General features: G+C 31.7%; 2 protein-coding genes across 6 annotated transcripts; both read left to right on the top strand.

The window, feature by feature from the left end:
- Positions 1-2,981: 2,981 nt before the first annotated feature.
- Positions 2,982-10,977, top strand: MEE13 (myosin heavy chain-like protein). 4 transcript variants are annotated; one of them, XM_020379067.3, is made up of 18 exons: positions 2,982-3,136; positions 3,560-3,618; positions 3,812-3,905; positions 4,014-4,122; positions 4,198-4,236; positions 4,610-4,693; positions 4,800-4,861; positions 5,519-5,621; positions 5,903-6,043; positions 6,285-6,353; positions 6,447-6,503; positions 6,578-6,838; positions 7,592-7,675; positions 7,813-7,923; positions 8,315-8,385; positions 9,357-9,578; positions 9,950-10,043; positions 10,260-10,977. In XM_020379067.3, the coding sequence occupies exons 2-18, from the start codon at positions 3,561-3,563 to the stop codon at positions 10,554-10,556; spliced, it is 1,956 nt and encodes a 651-aa protein (XP_020234656.1). In that variant the 5' UTR covers positions 2,982-3,136; position 3,560; the 3' UTR covers positions 10,557-10,977. The 4 variants fall into 4 exon arrangements, with proteins under 4 accessions (XP_020234656.1, XP_082922597.1, XP_082922596.1 ...); XM_083066470.1 differs by lacking the exon at positions 2,982-3,136 and adding an exon at positions 3,145-3,444; XM_083066472.1 differs by lacking the exon at positions 2,982-3,136 and adding an exon at positions 3,147-3,444 and having other exon boundaries at positions 4,019-4,122.
- A 1,622-nt stretch (positions 10,978-12,599) lies between these two features.
- Positions 12,600-17,294, top strand: LOC109814587 (DNA/RNA polymerases superfamily protein). 2 transcript variants are annotated; one of them, XM_020379046.3, is made up of 14 exons: positions 12,600-12,764; positions 12,865-13,037; positions 13,126-13,299; positions 13,446-13,569; positions 13,656-13,756; positions 13,850-13,936; positions 14,477-14,572; positions 14,732-14,852; positions 15,148-15,276; positions 15,513-15,604; positions 15,883-15,994; positions 16,133-16,413; positions 16,532-16,851; positions 16,989-17,294. In XM_020379046.3, exons 1-14 carry the CDS (start codon positions 12,674-12,676, stop codon positions 17,095-17,097), a joined length of 2,010 nt encoding a protein of 669 aa, XP_020234635.1. In that variant the 5' UTR covers positions 12,600-12,673; the 3' UTR covers positions 17,098-17,294. The 2 variants fall into 2 exon arrangements, with proteins under 2 accessions (XP_020234635.1, XP_020234636.1); XM_020379047.3 differs by having other exon boundaries at positions 15,166-15,276.
- The last annotated feature ends 811 nt before the right edge of the window (positions 17,295-18,105 follow it).

Below are 18,105 nucleotides of genomic sequence, written 5' to 3' on the forward strand. Positions count from 1 at the left end.
GTACACTTATCCACCCATCTCAAGCTTGAAAGGTGTAAGGGCTAGGACAAAGTACACTCCAGACAAACGATATAGATTAACCCTGTGTTTTTCAAACAATATAAGTAGTACCTAGTATTTAATGTCTTTATGTGGCAGTTGGTGTACAACAAATTAGTGTACAACTGATTAAAGTCATAAGTCTTTGCTTTTTTGTCTTTTTGTACCAGTCGATGTACGACCGATTTCACTCACGCCGCATATGTCAATGTATGACCAATTTAAGTCACATGTCTTCATTTTTTAGTCTTCGCCTAATAGTTGGTATACGATTGTTTTACTCAAGGTTGCGTTTGTCAGTGTACAATCGAAGTCATGAGTCTTCACATTTTTATCTTTAGGTGGTTGTCAATGTACAAGTGATTCTACTCACATTGCGCTTGTTAGTGTATGATAGATTCAAGTTACAAGTCTTTATTTTTTTGTCTTTTTGTGACAATCGATGTACCAATTTTACTCACGTTGCGTTTGTCGATGTACAATCGTTCAAGTCACAAATTTTTGCATTTTTATCTTCACATAATAGTTGGTGTACAACCGATTCTATTCACGTTGTGTTTGTCAGTGTACGACAGATTCAAGTCACAAGTCTTCACTCTTTTGTCTTCGTGTGGTAGTTGATTTTTGATCGATTTTATTTATGTCATGCTTGTCAGTGTATGACTAATTCAAGTCTTGTGACTTTGCTTTTTGGTCTTTGTAACATTATAAGTTGTGAAAGTGTTATAATTATTCCAAGTCATTTTATGTTGTTAAGTTGAGTTGTGTAATTTGTGTTGAAATACTCTAGAATTTGAGGATCTTTTAGAAATTTTAGTTGTATTGGAGAGGAATTCTCTTAATAGAGATTTGGTTTGCCCTAGGAGAAAGAGTACATTAAATTTTTATCAAGAATAGAGTTTCATAAATTCAAGTTTCGAAAATTCTAGTGAAAGGATTATAAAGATAAAGTATATGATATATGAGTTTTTTTTTTCTCTCAATTTACTTTTTTTCTTTCCTTGATTCACATTGTGTTGTCTTGTTAGTTAATTCAAATGCTTAGAAATCTTGAATTCAGTTATTGATTCATTTGAAATCGTATTGTGGAGTTTCCTTATTCTCCTTTCCTGTTTGTCCTAAGTGAATAAGGAGTAACATACTTTTTTTTTCAATGTTATTGTAATACTAGTAGAAAAAGGGTAATTTACGTCACTGTATTCTCGTCGGACAAAAAAAAATCTGACGTTAAAAAACATGGTGACATTTTTGTAATTAAGTCCAACTTTTTTACATCGGCCCCTACGAGGTCCGACGTAAAATATCTACAAATTTTAAATTGTATTCGTGCGCGTCAATATTTAAACAAGAGAGTTTTGAGTGTATGTGTCATTCATGTTTTCTGAGTTAAGATTTCGTTTGAGTGTATGTTTGCGCGTTTTGGTGGTTCTTGGGTTTTTGACCGATTGCATTGGACTCACGTTTGAGGTTAGTTTGGAAAATCCTTTCTTAATATATTAGCTAATATGTTGAAAATAAAGTATGTATTGATCTATTAATATATTAGTTAATATTATCCTCTTTTTCGTGTTTGGGTGGATCATTGTTTGTTAATATATTATTTATGATTTAGGGTTTAGGATTTAAGGGTTATATACTTAATTTATGCATTAAGAACTTTAAATTTAAAGATTGAATCGTTGATTTGATATAAAACACATATTATTGAATGAAATAAGTCTATGTAGACTTATTCCTATAATAAATAAATCACTCCTTATATATATACATATGTATTATTAATGCATAATATATTTTGTTTAATAAAAAATAAACGAAAATTATGATGAGTATAAAATCATAATAAATTAAACGTAAAATAATTATTTATTGCCTCAAGAAATCAAGTAAATGTAATTATGTAAATCATCATGTTTAACATGCACTTATTGGAATTCACATAGTGGTGTGGAAGATTTGAGTAACTTAAATAAAGTTATGGAATTAAATAACATTTTTATCATTGTATACTTAATTTTTTTTTGCATTAAATGATAGTAAAATTTTGACATTTTTTTTATAATTATGAATATAGCTAATAAAGTATTTTAAATATGACAATTAAAAATTGATTTATATTTATATTTTTAAATACAAAATTTATGCTATTAAAAATATTTTTTTAATAAGGAGTTTAAAAATTAGATTTGAGATTTTTTTAATTAGTTGATAAAATAAAAATATTTATACTAACAACATATAAAAGTTAAATTCAAACTTTATTTGAAACTCTATTAAAATTAAATTTATATAAAAAAAATTAATTAAAATTATTAATAGTGTAAAATATTTTTAATCTATTAATAGTGTAATTTTTTTTTTGCTAATAATATATGAAAATGAAACTCACAAATTCCAAATAATAATATATCCACGAGCAAAAGTTCTGAAAGAAAATATCTTGTTCTAAAATACAGGAGTTATTTTTTACAGCAAAACATATTAATTTTTAATTATGAGTAAATACGTATATAATACATGATTAAAATTTTTATATAGAGATATAATATTATTTAAATTATAAATTAATATATACATATTTTATCTTCATAAATTACATGTATCATCATTAAAAAAGAATATTTAACATAACATATCCAAAACTCAAACAACTAATTAAGTTAAAATAATTTCATATAAGTTAATCTATGTAATCGTAGAATAGAAGTTAATATATAAACCAAAATTTAATTTTAAGGATAAATATTTATATTACTTGAAGAAAAATATTTCACATAAAATTATATTAAAAATCTAAAACTTAACATATAAATAGTAAATTTTAATTAAAAATGACAATGGCTAAACTAAGAAATTATATTTATATAAAAGATAGAATTGAGTAGTCAAAAGATTACTCAACCCGATTATTACTTATTTTTTTTTTTTTTTGTTTGAGGGTAAAAGAAAAAAAGAGAGATTAATGTTAATTACGGCTATTTATCGCCTAGCCTGGGTGTCTACGGAAACCCTTTGCCGTGGTTGGTAGAATTTCAGGAACCATTCCTTCACCTCATCGCCGTTTCCTTCTTTCTTCCTTTTCCTTTTCCATTTCCAGGTCAACTTAATCTTCCTACGCATGCTTTTATATTTTATTGATTTTGTGCAGTAAGGTTCGTTTTGTTTTTGGGGCTGAATGCTTCTTCTTCTTCTTCGTTGGATTTAACGGAATTTCTGGTTTCACTTTCACACCTGCTTTTCGCCTCCTTTACCCCTTTTATCGACTAATTAGCAGATTTCCGCTTTCGGTTTTGGTGCACTCTTTATACTTAAAGAGCCATCACCCGCCATACAATTGCGTGCTGAAATTTGGATGGTGTATTTTCTTTTTGATATACTTTTCGACTTAAAAAACATGTATTGTAGGTACTCATTAGTTATTCATTTGAATAGAGAAGGCTTAAGCAATCTTAGTGCTTTACACTTGGTTTCATTCTTCATGTTTATTCTTTATACTTGACGTTTTTTCTTCTTCTTCCAGAATGGCTGAGAGTACGAGTGATGAATCATTGTTGGCTCGTATCCAACAATTGGAACAGGGTATGTGCATTTTTTTTTTTTTAATCTTTACCAGTTGATTTAACTCTCTTACAATGTATGGTTATAGGTTTAGCAAGAACAATAGATACAATAGATCAATGTTGTTGATTGATTATTGTAGCTTGATTACTTTTATTTGGCGTTAAAGTCATTTATTATACATATTAAATTTACAGAGTGTATAATTTTGCAGAGCGTGATGAATTACGTAAAGATATAGAACAGTTATGCATGCAGCAAGCTGGGCCTGCCTATCTTGCTGTGGCTACCCGAATGCATTTTCAAAGGTATCTATTTGTTTTCCTTTATCTCTTAGGCAATCTACATATAATGAGTATAAATTGAGTTAAGCCCAACAAAGAGTGTCCATTATATTGAAATCCATGCCCAATTAGGACAGCTGGATTGGAGCAGGAGATTGAGAGTTTGAAAAAGAAGTTGGCTGCTTCCTCTAGAGACAATCTAAATCTACAAGAGGAGCTTTCTGAGGCATACAGAATTAAAGTTAGATATCGATTTCTTGTCTTTGTTGCTTAAAAATTCTTTCTATTTTGTTAATGCTTACTTTATTGTATTCAGAGTCAACTGGCAGAACTACACAGTGCTGAGGTTTCAAAGGTCCCTCTCTCTCTCCCCCACCCATTGTTCTTCATTTTGTTTTGCACTCTACTACCACAGCATAGAGATTACATTGGGAATTTGTTATCAAGCTTTAGTAGCATGTGGAGAGTTGTTGAATACATAATTACAAACAGATATTACTTTGTACATTTATTCATCTGATTTTTTTTTACTTTGCTTTAAAATTTTATGATGGACTATGGTGAGAACATGATGGGAAGAGTTTTTGATCCAATTTATAAATTGCTTGTGCACATGCTAGAGTTTTTTGAAAGAGAGTTGATGTGCATTTTTGTGTTGTGACTTGTGAGGTTTATGGTCTTGGTATGTACTTTGACATAATTGTACATGACATAATTTATATGTCTAGAATATGGAAGCTGAGAAGCAGGTCAAGTTTTTCCAAGGTTGTGTGGCTGCTGCTTTTGCTGAAAGGGATCAAGCAATAATTGAGGTTACAATAGTTGCCATTTTCATTAAAAAAAAAAAATATTGTTTCCAATGCTACTTACTTTTGTTGTAGTAGTTGATATTTTCAAAATTTTCCATGATACTAACAGGCTGAAAAGGCCAAAGAAAAGGAGGAGACAATGTCACAACAAATAAATGGCATAGATAAGAGGTATTCTCAATCTTTCTGTCATTTTAGAGCATATTTATCAACTACATAAATTAGCAAAGAAAGATGAAATAGAAAGATAGTTGGCCGAGGATGTTCCAGAAAAGATTCCATTTTTTGTTTTTATCTAAGTAGATATGATGATGACTTGGCATGATGCACTTGTTGCTTATGCTTGGTGGAGTAAAGAAGCTATGGAACAAACATACTGAGATCCCCCCAAAATTTATTAGCAGCTACTGTCAATTGAAGATGTGTTTAACTTTTGCTCACCAACAATTTTCCATTTTAAGGGATTTATTAAAATTATCTTACATGGAAAATTGGCAATGTCATGTTTTCTTAATCTCTTCTACATTTCTTTCTGTTGAAACCGTGCTTGCAACTGTGTCTGTACTCTCCAGAATTGATTTTCAAAACTTCAACACCCAAACTTGTGCTCCCCTTCTTTATATGAAGGACTATGTGAAATCTTTTAATAAGTTAATTATTTTTCTACTTAGTAATTTCTTAAGCAATATTGAAAGGTTGAAACTGCGTGTGTATTATATTATCACTTGTACCACTGTTCTGCATTATTTTATTTTTAATTAGATGCATGACATCATTTACTTGGGAAAACATTTTTATGATTTTACATGCAATCGATCTGTGACACAGGGTAGAGGAGCTCACCTCAAATTGTCTTAAATTAAAGGAACGTAATGATGCTCTGCAGATTGACCAAGCAGTGCATATGAAGCAAAATGAAAATTTAAAGGAGGTAGCATTCTCACTCTCTCCCTCCTTCACTCTCTTCCCCCTTTCTATCTTCCATTTTTTATTTCCTTTGACATTCAATACAGAGATTGTCCCATGGTTTCTTGGGATACAGAAGTAATAATCTGAAACCCAGGTTCCTGCATATTTTCTATTAATTTCTTCATTATGCGATATATAACAAAATGTTTGTAATGACATTTCATGGATATTAAAATACATGATTCAATATTTTTAAATGTTTTATCTTGTCCTTTCTCTTGATACTTTTTTATGAATTTTCAGGTAATCAATAAGTTCTTTCAAATCAGGCAACATTCTCTGAAAGAATTTGAAGATGCAAGTTGGGATGAGAAATGTGCATGTCTTTTAGGTGACCCTGAGGAGGTGTGGAGTTACAATGATGCTTCCACCTCTAAATACATTGTGAGATTTCAAAACCATGATATTCTTTTTCCTTGATTATCAGTTGATATGTTCCCTGTGCTGGTTATTCAGTATGGTCTCCAGTACACATGCTAAAACACTCCACATCCTTTTGAAACCTAGTTTGATTTGGCATCCTCTTTGCAACTGTGATGATAGATTTCTGTTGTTACATGCTTGGGAAATTATTGTATTGTCATTTATGTTCTGTACATACTGTGAATAACAATTTCTCAGACAGAGTGCATTAGAAGATCAGCTGGAGAGACTAAGGAGTTCTGTGGATTATCTTCAAAATAAATTAAGGGTGGTATGATCTAGTTTTTCTGTTATTGGCTTATTGTTGCCTTGTTAACCTTATTTTAAACCATTAGTGATTCTTTATCTGTTTTGGATGCTTTAGGGCTTGGAAATTGAAAATCATTTGAAGAAGAGAGTCAATGTACTGGAAAAGAAACGAGTGAGTATTTTCAAAATTTAATAGAAAAAAGTTAGTACATCTGCTTATTCTGGATTCTGATGACTCATTTGCAGATTTCCATGGACAAAGTGATTGAAAATGGCATAGCGGACTTGCAACATTATCATTCTCAGTGTAGGGAGCAAATTATAAAGTTACTTGGTGATGGAGAATCTAGTATTAAATCCCTAATCAATGTAATTGATGAAAGAGTCGAGAGGTTTGGTCTGAGTACTGTACCAAATTTGACCCCTCAAAGAGATGCAGAACTAGAAGAGAATGAATGTTGTGATGTGCATACAAGACCTCAAGCTAAACCTGTCTCAGAGTTGAAGGTTTGAAACTCCATTCTAATACTGCATCCCTTCAATCCTTTTTCAAAGGGGCATCTCTTTTTTGTTAATAGCAAATAGTGCATTTGTAGCCAATGGTGGCTGATTGAGCTGTAGAATATAGATAATAGTGCATATTTTCGTGGAAGAATATGATTGAGAATGGAAGACTAACATGATTGAGAATTGAATGTATAATATTACAAATAAAAACAGAGTAACTAAAAAGAAGAGAAGTGGAGGGAAAAGAATGACAGAACATCGAGGGAAAAGAACTTTTCTTTTTACCAGTCCAATCATTTTCAAGCTGAAATTGGGCTAGTCACGTTGAGCATAGTTGTGCCAGCTGACGCCTGATCTTCAATTGATATTTGGCCAGATGTATTATTTTCATGTCCACCTGATTAATTCCAAGCTGACAACAGGCCAGCTTAACAAAAAATGCAATGGTTTTGCCTAAATCTGTTACAACTTATTCTCTCAGTAATCAATTATATTATATATATACACTACCATTTAAGAAGTTTGCGGATGGCTTTTTTTCCTTTTTCATTCGGAATTTAGATCATTAGATGAGTTAATTCTGATGGTATAATAGTGGAACTTCTCTTATTGAAGTTTCTCATGGCTTTGAGCTTCAATGGAATTCTCTTAACTTGGTTGGATTAGAGTCTGGTTTTATTTCACTGATTTGTGCTGACTTTTACAAGATGCACTCCTTGGAATTCCTTAAGTTTTCTCAATGCTCTTTAACAGGGGACTAGTCCTAGCACTCTGTCAGCAGATGCTGGTTTACAAAGTGACGCATCTGATGCTTTAGCAATGGCATTGCAAGAGAAGGTGTTTATACCATCTTTACATTTATAAAAAATCTCCATGTATTTAGTTTCTCTTTTCCTCATCACCAATCCAAGTGTTTTTTTCTTCCAATTTATTGCAATCTGGCTTTCTGATGTTTACCATGCTTTATGTTTCAGGTTTCTGCATTATTGCTTTTATCACAGCAAGAAGAAAGACATCTATTGGAGACAAACGTGAATTCAGCCCTTCAAAGTAAAGCTGAAGAACTTCAGAGGAACTTGTTGCAGGTACTTGTTTGTCACATCATTGCTTCATAGTTTAGACACTTGGAACATTGAGATGCTAGTAGGGATTAGAAAATGGATTATGGTTAAATATATATGATATAGACTAAATTGGTCTGAATCAAGAAAGTTAGTTGTATGTTCTCAACATCTGGATTTTTGGTAACTATGTTCTTTTATCATTTTATTTTCTATTGTAATTTTTTCTATTTACATTCTTCATCATTGAAAAATCTATGCTGACATTCCTCTTCGAGATATGTAAAACAATATGTTAGTAATTATGTCTGTGGACCAGAGCAATAATATTTTAGAATCACATGTGCAAGAATCCTTGATATTATCCATTATTTACAAATAGTTTTTTATTTGTAAGTTGTTATTTTTTACTCAGGTTACCAATGAAAAGGTGAAAGCCCTCATGGAATTGGCACAATTAAAGCAGGAGCATCAATTACTTCTAGAGTATGATTACTTTTATGATGACAGTTACTAATTCAATAATTTTTCATCACTGTATATTTTTACTCAGTTACTCTGTTATTTTGTAATATTTTTTTCCTAAGCATCTGTGTCTGTTTTCTTCAATACGAATATCCAAAGAAAAAGTTCCTTGTGTCATTTTAAAGGATAAATTTGCATTAACATGATTTGTTGTCTACTGTCTTTTCATAAGTAGACCTTCTATTCTAAACCTATCTGTTTTGGACTTTCTCTCCTTAAAATTAGAAGCTCCCCTAATTAGGTTCTGTAGAAATTCTATTTCTGGGTTTTGTTGATTAGAAAAAATTTATGGCTCGTCTTCTCCATTTGAGGGAGGAGAAACTCAAAAAAAAAAATGAAAAATAAAAGAAGGGCAACTATAAGTTTATGATTTTGGTTGTCTTCTACTTTTCATGGTTAACAACAGCACGTCTTATGAAGAAATGAAGTACTACATAAGTGTGCCATTTTTTGTTTTTGTTTTTTTGGGTTTAAAGCAACACTAGGTACCTTTAAGATACTAAAGTTTGGAGAGCTCAAAGGTGTTTTTTTTTCTCCTGAAACTTGTTGCATAAACTTCATGATGTCTAAATTTATTTGGCTTTGATTGTCCTCCCAACACCACCACTTTCCCTTTTTGGCACTCTGCTGGGATATTTCTTTTTCAATCTTGAAGGTTTTTAATAAAATAATTTATTGTATTGCATGTCAAACAATATAATAGAATATATTTATGCAATAAATAAGAATACTCTGTTGTCTCTCCCTCTAATCTTGCTTTCAAAGGATACTTTTTTATTATTTACCGTCAATTGTATTCTTAATCATTATCAGTTTGAATTTTATCCCTCCTTATTTGTGTTTCTTTGTCCTGCTGGTTCAAAAGCTTTTCCTTCATTACTTTGCGATGCCATTTTGAATAATACAGCTTTTGTTCTCTAATGAATGTGCAGAAAATTGGGTCATGAAACTAAACAAGTGAAAGATGCAGTCAGCACTGGAGAAAGAAAGCTTGGAACTCGGGAAAGAGACGGAACTTTAAAGAACTTACTGAAGAAATCATATTTGAGACGATGGATTGGACCGTTGGATGTTAGTGCAAATGAAGTGGACAGTAGCTCAAACAATGAAGGGAAATTCTTCAATCATCAATCTAGCAGTATGGATTTTGCAAGGCAAGTGTTATTTTTGGGAGGTTTTTATTCTGATTTTATTCCATCAATGGATGATTGTGGCTGAATATTTTTTTTTTGGGTAATGAAAATTTTAGGTTAGAGAGATTATAACCTAATCTAAGGTATGAAAAGCCATTTGAGTTTAAAGATTACTTTAGAGGGTTTGTATTTTTTTAATCCCTCAAGGAGGCGAGTAGAAGGTTAAACTTATGATTTGTCATAAGACCTTGTCGTACTCCACTCAATCCTACCCCTTTTCTGGATAGTTTAAACCATGTCAGATCTATTTGATATTTTGAAGATACCACCATGATATATGGTATTTCTTTTCAGCCTTATGTTTACTTGCACAGTTTCCTCATGTTTATCAGAATGAAGATTGAAAATGCAACTCTTAAGGAAAGCATGGAAAGCATAGAGCATTTAACTTCATCAATTCATAGGCTTCGACTCTCTCTTTTAAAGGTATCATACTATTTTGTTTCACAACTATTAAAAAAGAGACCGGGGTAAGAGGGGTTCTCATGGTGGGCTTGCATGTTTTGTGGTCACAAACAATTTTGCTTAACTTCAGGTGCTAGCATGGAATAACATGAAACCTTTTCCTGTTTAGTTTTTGAAACTTGAAAGCTAAAATGTGTTAACATGAGTTGCCTGCTTGATATGGTTTTTACTTTTTAGGCCAAGGAGTCTGTGACTTCGGAAGGAACAGTTGCCGGTGTTTCAGAAATTGTTAATGACGTAATTCACGAGGCAGAACTTTTAAGGACTGCTCTTGGCAGCTCCTTACCCACCAGTTGGTCGGTTGAGGCAGATATTAGTTACATTGGATATGGTGTGGGCAGTGACACGGAGCATCAGCAATGCAGTGATGAGAAGACGGATACTGTTTCTGCCACAGGGCTCGAAATGGTTGAGCTTTTGATTTTTTCAGCTCAGATTTTGAGGGACTTGCAAACCAAGATGGTTCCTGCCTGATGTGGAAGTTCTGTGAAATGCTGAATGTGTGATGTTGTGGTTACTTGTGTGATGTTCCCTATAATATGGGCATCTTAGATGTGAAGTTCCATGCACGTTGAGGCCGCTGTGCTGCTCTGATGCCCGTGGGGTCGTGTTGTGAAATTCCAAAGGATTGGCCCATTGGGGGAGAACTTGACAATTTGTTGAGGGAGAAAAGGAAACCATGTGCAAGTTGTGTTAGTTTATAACCCTCATCGCTTAGCTTGCATCTGCACTTGCTTGCCTAAGCTTGAGATAAGATGATTGTCGATTGTTTTGTCACAGTTCGATTACTTGTGGTGTCTATAACTGTATATTCTCATTCTATTATGTCTGTGTTTATGCTAATCTGTAATATTTTAAAAATTGTAATTTATTAATGAGTCGCATGTTGAGGTTAGCCTGGTTTTTGGGAATATTTAAAAAGCTCTTTCAGCAAGATTTCATTAAAAATTTTGAACACAATAAATTGAGCATTTTTTACTCGGTGTCTTGGTTTCTAATTTTGTTGCTGTAACTGTACTCGAGAACAAATTTACTTTGATTGGAGCTGTGATGCTTGTGCAAAAGAAAATATTATAAGAATCATGGAATTCGCATTTTTTTATAGCATAATGACAAAAGTTTTTTTTTTTTTTTTAAATTATCTTATATTAATTATGCTGTTATATTTAATTGCATATATGAACAGTGAACTTTTAAGCGATGTATGATATCTAATATCGATCATAAATCCTAAAAATTAAACTTTCATTAAAAAATATTTTGAAAAAAGGATACTCAAAATTTATTCTAAAAAATATTATTATACCAATATAATAATTTTATACTATTCTAATAGCAAGATGAGAAGAAAAAAATATAGATATTATTAAACAATTTTGTTTTAATACATGGATAATTTACTTTTATTTATTTTTTATTTTTACACAGACCAATACAAATTAAACCAAGAGCTATAAGAATCAAAAGAGTATATATATATATATATATATATATATATATATATATATATATATATATATATGTATATGTGTATGTATGACCACTTTGAAAAAAAAAGACTATAAGGACTACAATATGTTTAATATTTTTTTAAATTATTTAAACTTAAATATTTGTATAGAAAGTAAATAATGTGTACTATGATTTGCTAATGTAACCTAACTTGATTTTTAGAAAAAATATTTTAACATAGTTATAGAAAAAATAATTACAGTAATCCCACTATAAGTACCCATAGTAAAAGATAAATATTAAAAAATTTGTTAACATACATCCACATGATAGAATTGTGTTAGTAAATTATATATATATATATATATATATATATATAATGATTTACTGTATATATTATCCGTATATTTTAATATAATGTTACTTATAATTTTCTAAAGTATCCTTTTGAAAGCAAGTCTGTGTTCACAAATCTCTTATATATTAATGAAAAATAAATTGAGGCTTAAATATATTTTAATTTTTTATAAATATAATTTTTAATTAATACCTGTAATTTTTTTATATTTTAAGATTCTTAATTTTTTTAGTAGTTTTTTAGTCATTATTTTTACTCTAATTAATTTAGTGATGAAACAATTAGAAATATTTAAAACTTTAGTTAAGATGATTAAAGTAATGAATAATATTTTTTTTCGTACAAGCATAGGAGAAATAATATTTTTAATTAAGATAATTAAATTATTTTAAAGTATGTAATTTAATTGGTCATGTATTTACTATATTATGCAAATATAATTTATTTTTAACTTATAATATATTGTGAATAATGTTTTTTATTTTTAATATAATTTTTAAAAATTATAATTTATTTATTTACTTTTAATATAAAAAAATTAGCGCAATAGAAATACTCATATTAAGTTATTTTTTATAAAAATAAAAAATATTACAAAGATAATCGCAATAACACTCATGCTTCTAACTATCTCGATGCCTCCTCTCCTAACCATCTTGAATCGTAACAGGGTTAAGTTAAATTTACATTTTGAAAGGGCGGGGAGAATGTTTGGGCTTGTTAAGAAGAGAAAGCCCAATATAAGTTAATTTTTGCGTCACAATCACAGGAAAAGAGTGCGATGGAAGGAACAGAAACGAAGAGCGATGGCAATGGCGATGTTGTTCGTCCATGGCAGTCTTACCACACTGTTTACACGACCGCCAAAGCAGGTCCCTAATCTATTCCTTTTAGTCTTTAATTAAGATTCATGATTATTTATTCTATTCTGTTTCTGGGAAGTGGGAATAAAATGTTATTCTTATTGTTAAGGAATGGAAGGGGTTGACAAGGAGAAGGTACAAAGGGTAGTTTATGAAATGAGCAAAGGATCCAAATACTTTCAAAACGAGGAGCGGAAGGACGCTTATATTAAGCAGAAAATTGACAACCTGCGAATTCACTGTGCAAAGCTCACACAAGCAGACTTGTCCAATTATCAAAAGGTAATACCATACCATCATCTAACGTATCTTTTCCTCTCATACATACTGAATTTAATGCTTTTCATATGTATTATTTTCCTGATGACAGGTGGCTGATAGTAGAATTGTTGAGCTAGAAGCTTCACGTGACCTCTCAAGGATTTGGTTACATGTAGATATGGATGCTTTCTATGCTGCAGTTGAGACTTTAAGTAACCCTACATTAAAGGGCAAGCCAATGGCTGTTGGGAGCATGTCCATGTTATCCACTGCCAACTATGAGGTTTACTATGTCAATACATTATAACCTTGATATTCTTTTTATTATTCTAAAATCTTCTGAATTGATCTCATGGATGTTTGAAAAATTAACCTGCACAAACTCTACTGAATCACGGAATTCCTGATCCTGATTTGGTCTTCACATAGGCCCGGAAATTTGGGGTTCGTGCTGCCATGCCTGGGTTCATTGCACGTAAGCTATGTCCAGAATTAATCTTTGTCCCAACAGATTTCAAGAAGTATAATTATTACAGTGATTTGACCAGAAAAGGTATTCTTCTTTTTGTGATTGATTTTGGACTGCTATTTTTCCTTTTAATTACTCAGGGTTGCTTAATATAAACGTATCATTGTTAGTTTTTCAGAGGTATGATCCCAATTTCATTGCTGGTAGTCTGGATGAAGCATACCTTGATGTAACTGAAGTTTGCAAAGAAAGGAATGTCAAAAGTGAAGAAGTAAGTTGATGCATGCTTTGAATTAAATTAACAATGGAAGACCATTACTGTACTAATCTAAATCTCTTGATTTTGTAATTTTGGAATTTGTAGATTGCCCAAGTACTCAGAGCTAGTGTTTATGAAGAGACTGGTCTCACCTGTAGTGCTGGAGTGGCACCAAATCGCTTACTTGCTAAGGTTCTGGATATTATATGCTAAACATATTTCCAATAGTTATGTTATCAGTATGAGCGCATTTGCTGAAGTAGAAGCTTTAAAACACCTTATCATGTTACATTTAAGATACTAACCCCTGTAATTGTCAGACGTTCTTTTTTCAAATGAATTGCATCAAGGAATGCTGCACTTTCACATTTTTCCCTTTCATTTTCCATTTGTTTAATTCTTTCCGTGTATCTTTTCAATCTCATAATTGGCAGTGGCAGTTGTCTTGTATTATAATTTTTTTTGTTGAATTTCTACCTGCATATTCGCACACTTCCACTCACCAACTGTTTCCCAATTTTAGGTTATAAATTAAAATCGTTGGTGACACCTAAAGGTTTGTCAGCTTTAATATGGAACTAAATACAAGTGAAGTAGAGGCTCTGAAATAATACTTCTTTCTAGCTATTGTTTTGTAGAAACTAGATAGTAGTACAGATGAAGAGATTGTTTTATCTTCCTGGGAAATTTCATGCTATGACATTATAATATTGACATTTTACACCAATATAGGTTTGTTCAGACATAAACAAGCCAAATGGACAGTATATTTTGCCAAATGATCGCATGGCCGTTATGACCTTCATATCCTCCCTTCCTATTAGAAAGGTATGCTTGAGTTTATTGTATACTGATTTCATCAATTATTGGGGGTTTTTTTTATTCTAAATTATTGGTTTTCTCCTACACGTGGCCAGGACTGTTTTATATGCATTTGTATTTTAAAGATATGCTTTTGTGATTAATAATGATGAATGGTATTGACAGATTGGGGGCATTGGTAAGGTCACTGAACAAATTTTGAAGGAAGTTTTTGGAATTAACACATGTGAGCAGATGCTGGAGAAGAGTAGCTACCTTTGCGCACTTTTCTCTCAGTCATCAGCAGGTTAGCCATCGTTCAGTTGTTGCTTCTTCCTTTATTAATGTGCAAAACTAATATACAAATTATATTTACTTCCCTGTTGATTTTGCTACATTTAAATGGAAATTTGGCTGAACTTCATACAAGGTTTTTTTTTTTTTGGTCTCGATGTCTATTTTGTAAACTCAATCTTGCGCTTTCTACAGCTACTATTTGGCATGTTTGTAATTTAGGTTTTTTGATTTTGATCATATTTTATTTTCCAAATTAATCATGCGATTCCTTTGATACCATGTGGCTTTTTGTCAATTTGCTGCAGATTTTTTTCTCTCTGTAGGTTTAGGTCTTGGGCAGACAGATTCTCCCCAAGTAAGATTTCGGAAAAGTATTAGTAATGAAAGAACATTTTCTGCCACTGAGGATGAAGTGCTGTTGCATAAAAGATTGGGTATCTGTCTTATCTATTATTTTTTATCTTTAAAGGAAGTTTCTTGGATTTCCTAATTTCAATGTAATCATCACAAGCTCTAGTCAATTACTTGGTATTTGTAGACCTCTTTATTGAAACTCAAATATCTGGGATTCAATTGGTTTTTTAAAAGGTTTAGCTATTGACTATATCGTGCTGAGTTTCTGAATTAGGTTAGACTTTAGTTATATTGACTCGTCAGCATATGTTTGCAGTGGAGCTTGCTGAAATGTTATCAACCGATATGCAAAAAGAGGGTCTGTGTGGGCGAACATTGACTCTTAAACTGAAAACTGCTTCTTTTGAGGTATTAATGGTTACTGATGACATGACACTTTTTTAACAATGTCTTCCTAATACTGGTCGAGAACAATTTAGTTGGTTTGTCATCTCTGTATATAAAACTAGATTGGAAAAAAGAAAAAGTCACTTGTTGAGAGCAACGTACATGACCTTAAGGATATTATCATTTGTTGATTTTTCTCGATTTTAGTTCAAGTCCCTCTATGATGTTTTATTGTCTCCCTGCATTCTACCGCCCTACTATACTTTTCTTGGACGTGCTAATAGATTCACAACCTACAGGTTCGGACTAGAGCTGTGACTTTACAAAAGTACATCAGCTCAAGTGAAGATATTTTGAAGCATGCTCAAAAGTTGCTAAAAGCTGAACTTCCTATTTCAGTAAGATTGTTAGGTATGTGTTTCCGTTAGGTTTATTATTCTTGACATTTATCAAGATGGTGCTTGAGGCCAAGATAAGAAGGCCAAGATATGAGAGTTCACATTTGTGCCTTATCTGTGTTAGGCTTAACAAAGATTTTTCTTCTGTTAGGTCTTAGAGTATCGCAGTTTAATGGAGACAAGTGTAGTGCTATGTCTGATCCTACACAGAAGACCATTACCAACTTCATTACTTTGGGAGATATCAATAGAAATTGTAGTTATTCTTCAGATGTTGCAGATCATAATTTTGTCAGTAATGCAGAGACTGATCTTTCCATTGACAGTCGGCAGACAAGTCAGCTTGATTGGAGAGATCCTTTTGATGATAATCATTCATCAGATGTAGGTTACCAAAGCTGCCCAGTCTGGCAAAATGATTGTGTAGAGGAGGTCTCTCTCTGTCCCCACTTGTTTTGTCATGTAGCTGACTTATAAATGGATTCAGAAATTGATCGAGGAGCATGCCTATACTGTTACTTCTATTTATGCTTTCTGCTGTATTTACCAGGTACAAACATCTAGTAATGGTGCTACAAGTTCTAACTACATTGGATTTACGGAAGTGCTGGGGTCAACTTCTTTCCAGGGGCAGTTTGAAGGCGTAAATGTGAAGAATAGTTCCAATTTCCTGGAGGATGAGGGGCTTAATTCTTGTTGCCAGGAGAAGACAATGTTGTGGTTGAATGACTACAAATGTTCACTTTGTGGAATAGAACTGCCTCCAAGTTTTGTAGAGGAAAGATTGGAGCATTCTGATTTTCATCTTGCTGAAAAGCTTCAAAAGGAAGAATCTAGGACTAGGATTCACCAAACATCTGTTACTCAAAGGTAATATTTATTTTGCACTATTTGCTTTGCCTTTTGCAATCGAAGTAGTAGAAATGAACTAGACAGTTCATCTTCACATGTTTGCTGAAGGTGTATTTTAACGTGATTAATATATGTAATTATGTATGTTTTTTCAGTCGGGGACAAAAGGATGTAATCACTAGACAAAGCAAATCCAAGAAGCAAAAGTTGTCGCAGAAAGAATGCAGGTATACACCCATTGATTATTTTTTTGTTAAAAAATAATCAAAGCTGTCAATTTATTATAATGTACAGAATAACTCAACTTGGCAGTTACTGTATAATATGCATGATATTTTTTCTTGTAACATGTATAAAATAATAATCCATCCACTTGTAATTTAGGTTGTAATATGAAATCTTGTATTTTAGGTTGTATAAAATAGTTTCCTTCACGTGGCATATTGTCCGTGAGTATTTTCCGTTCACAATCTGCTTTAAATTATACACTATCTCCAAGTTGATTCGAAGAGACTGGTTACGATTTTCTGTCACAAGTTCAAATAAGCTTTTTCAAATGCACCTTAAATTTAACTTCTCATAAAATGCCAAAATATGCATTTTTCTTGCAGTTGCTTCGAGAGTTTGGAAAACAAGCTCGCTAATGCATAGTTTGATTTTATAGAAAAAGAAAAGGAGCAAAATTATGAACTGTAGAAACTCGAACACTAGAACTTTCCTCTATTAAATACAGAAAAGTTTCATACGAACCGATTCAAAAGATAGAATACGGTATTCTTCCGACATCTGACAATCGTTATCAATTTGAACTTCGAAGCAGCTGTAAACTGTAAACTAATTTCCATATTTGGTACATTTCTAGAAATGATACACAAACAGTTTGTCGGCAAAATAAATGACTTATGGTAATCAAACTAAATAAAAAATATGCAAAACAAACTCCTCAGAATTCCGTTTGGCCCAAGTTTTACTCTTAAATTTACTTAATGAATTTTATAAAGGACAAAATCACAATATTATGATGACATCATGTTAGAGTCAAATTTTAAAGGAGTTAAGAGGAGTGAATTAGACTTAAAAGAAAAAGACTTAGATTGTTATTGAATTATGAGTTATTTTTAGTAGTTTATTTTTCCTTTTTTGTAAATATTTTTGCATTTTTGATTTTGTATTTTGGGTCAAATAGGGTAAGAATTTATTTTGTAATTTTTATTTTTATGATGTGATTAACATTATGGGAGGGGTGTAATTAGAAAAGAGATTTGGATTTAT

This window comes from Cajanus cajan, chromosome 11, assembly GCF_000230855.2.
Source record: "Cajanus cajan strain Asha chromosome 11, NIPB_CcT2T_4, whole genome shotgun sequence".
NCBI classification, from domain to species: domain Eukaryota; kingdom Viridiplantae; phylum Streptophyta; class Magnoliopsida; order Fabales; family Fabaceae; genus Cajanus; species Cajanus cajan.

Excerpts from the sequence above, each read along its gene's own strand:
- MEE13 (XM_083066470.1), top strand. The coding sequence starts at position 3,392 with ATGGTGTATTTTCTTTTTGATATACTTTTCGACTTAAAAAACATGTAT. Across the intron at positions 6,839-7,591 it reads AACCTGTCTCAGAGTTGAAG|GGGACTAGTCCTAGCACTCT; the intron begins GTTTGAAACTCC and ends GCTCTTTAACAG. Across the intron at positions 7,676-7,812 it reads CAATGGCATTGCAAGAGAAG|GTTTCTGCATTATTGCTTTT; the intron begins GTGTTTATACCA and ends TTTATGTTTCAG.
- LOC109814587 (XM_020379046.3), top strand. The coding sequence starts at position 12,674 with ATGGAAGGAACAGAAACGAAGAGCGATGGCAATGGCGATGTTGTTCGT. Across the intron at positions 13,937-14,476 it reads CAAATCGCTTACTTGCTAAG|GTTTGTTCAGACATAAACAA; the intron begins GTTCTGGATATT and ends ACACCAATATAG. Across the intron at positions 16,852-16,988 it reads CAAACATCTGTTACTCAAAG|TCGGGGACAAAAGGATGTAA; the intron begins GTAATATTTATT and ends ATGTTTTTTCAG.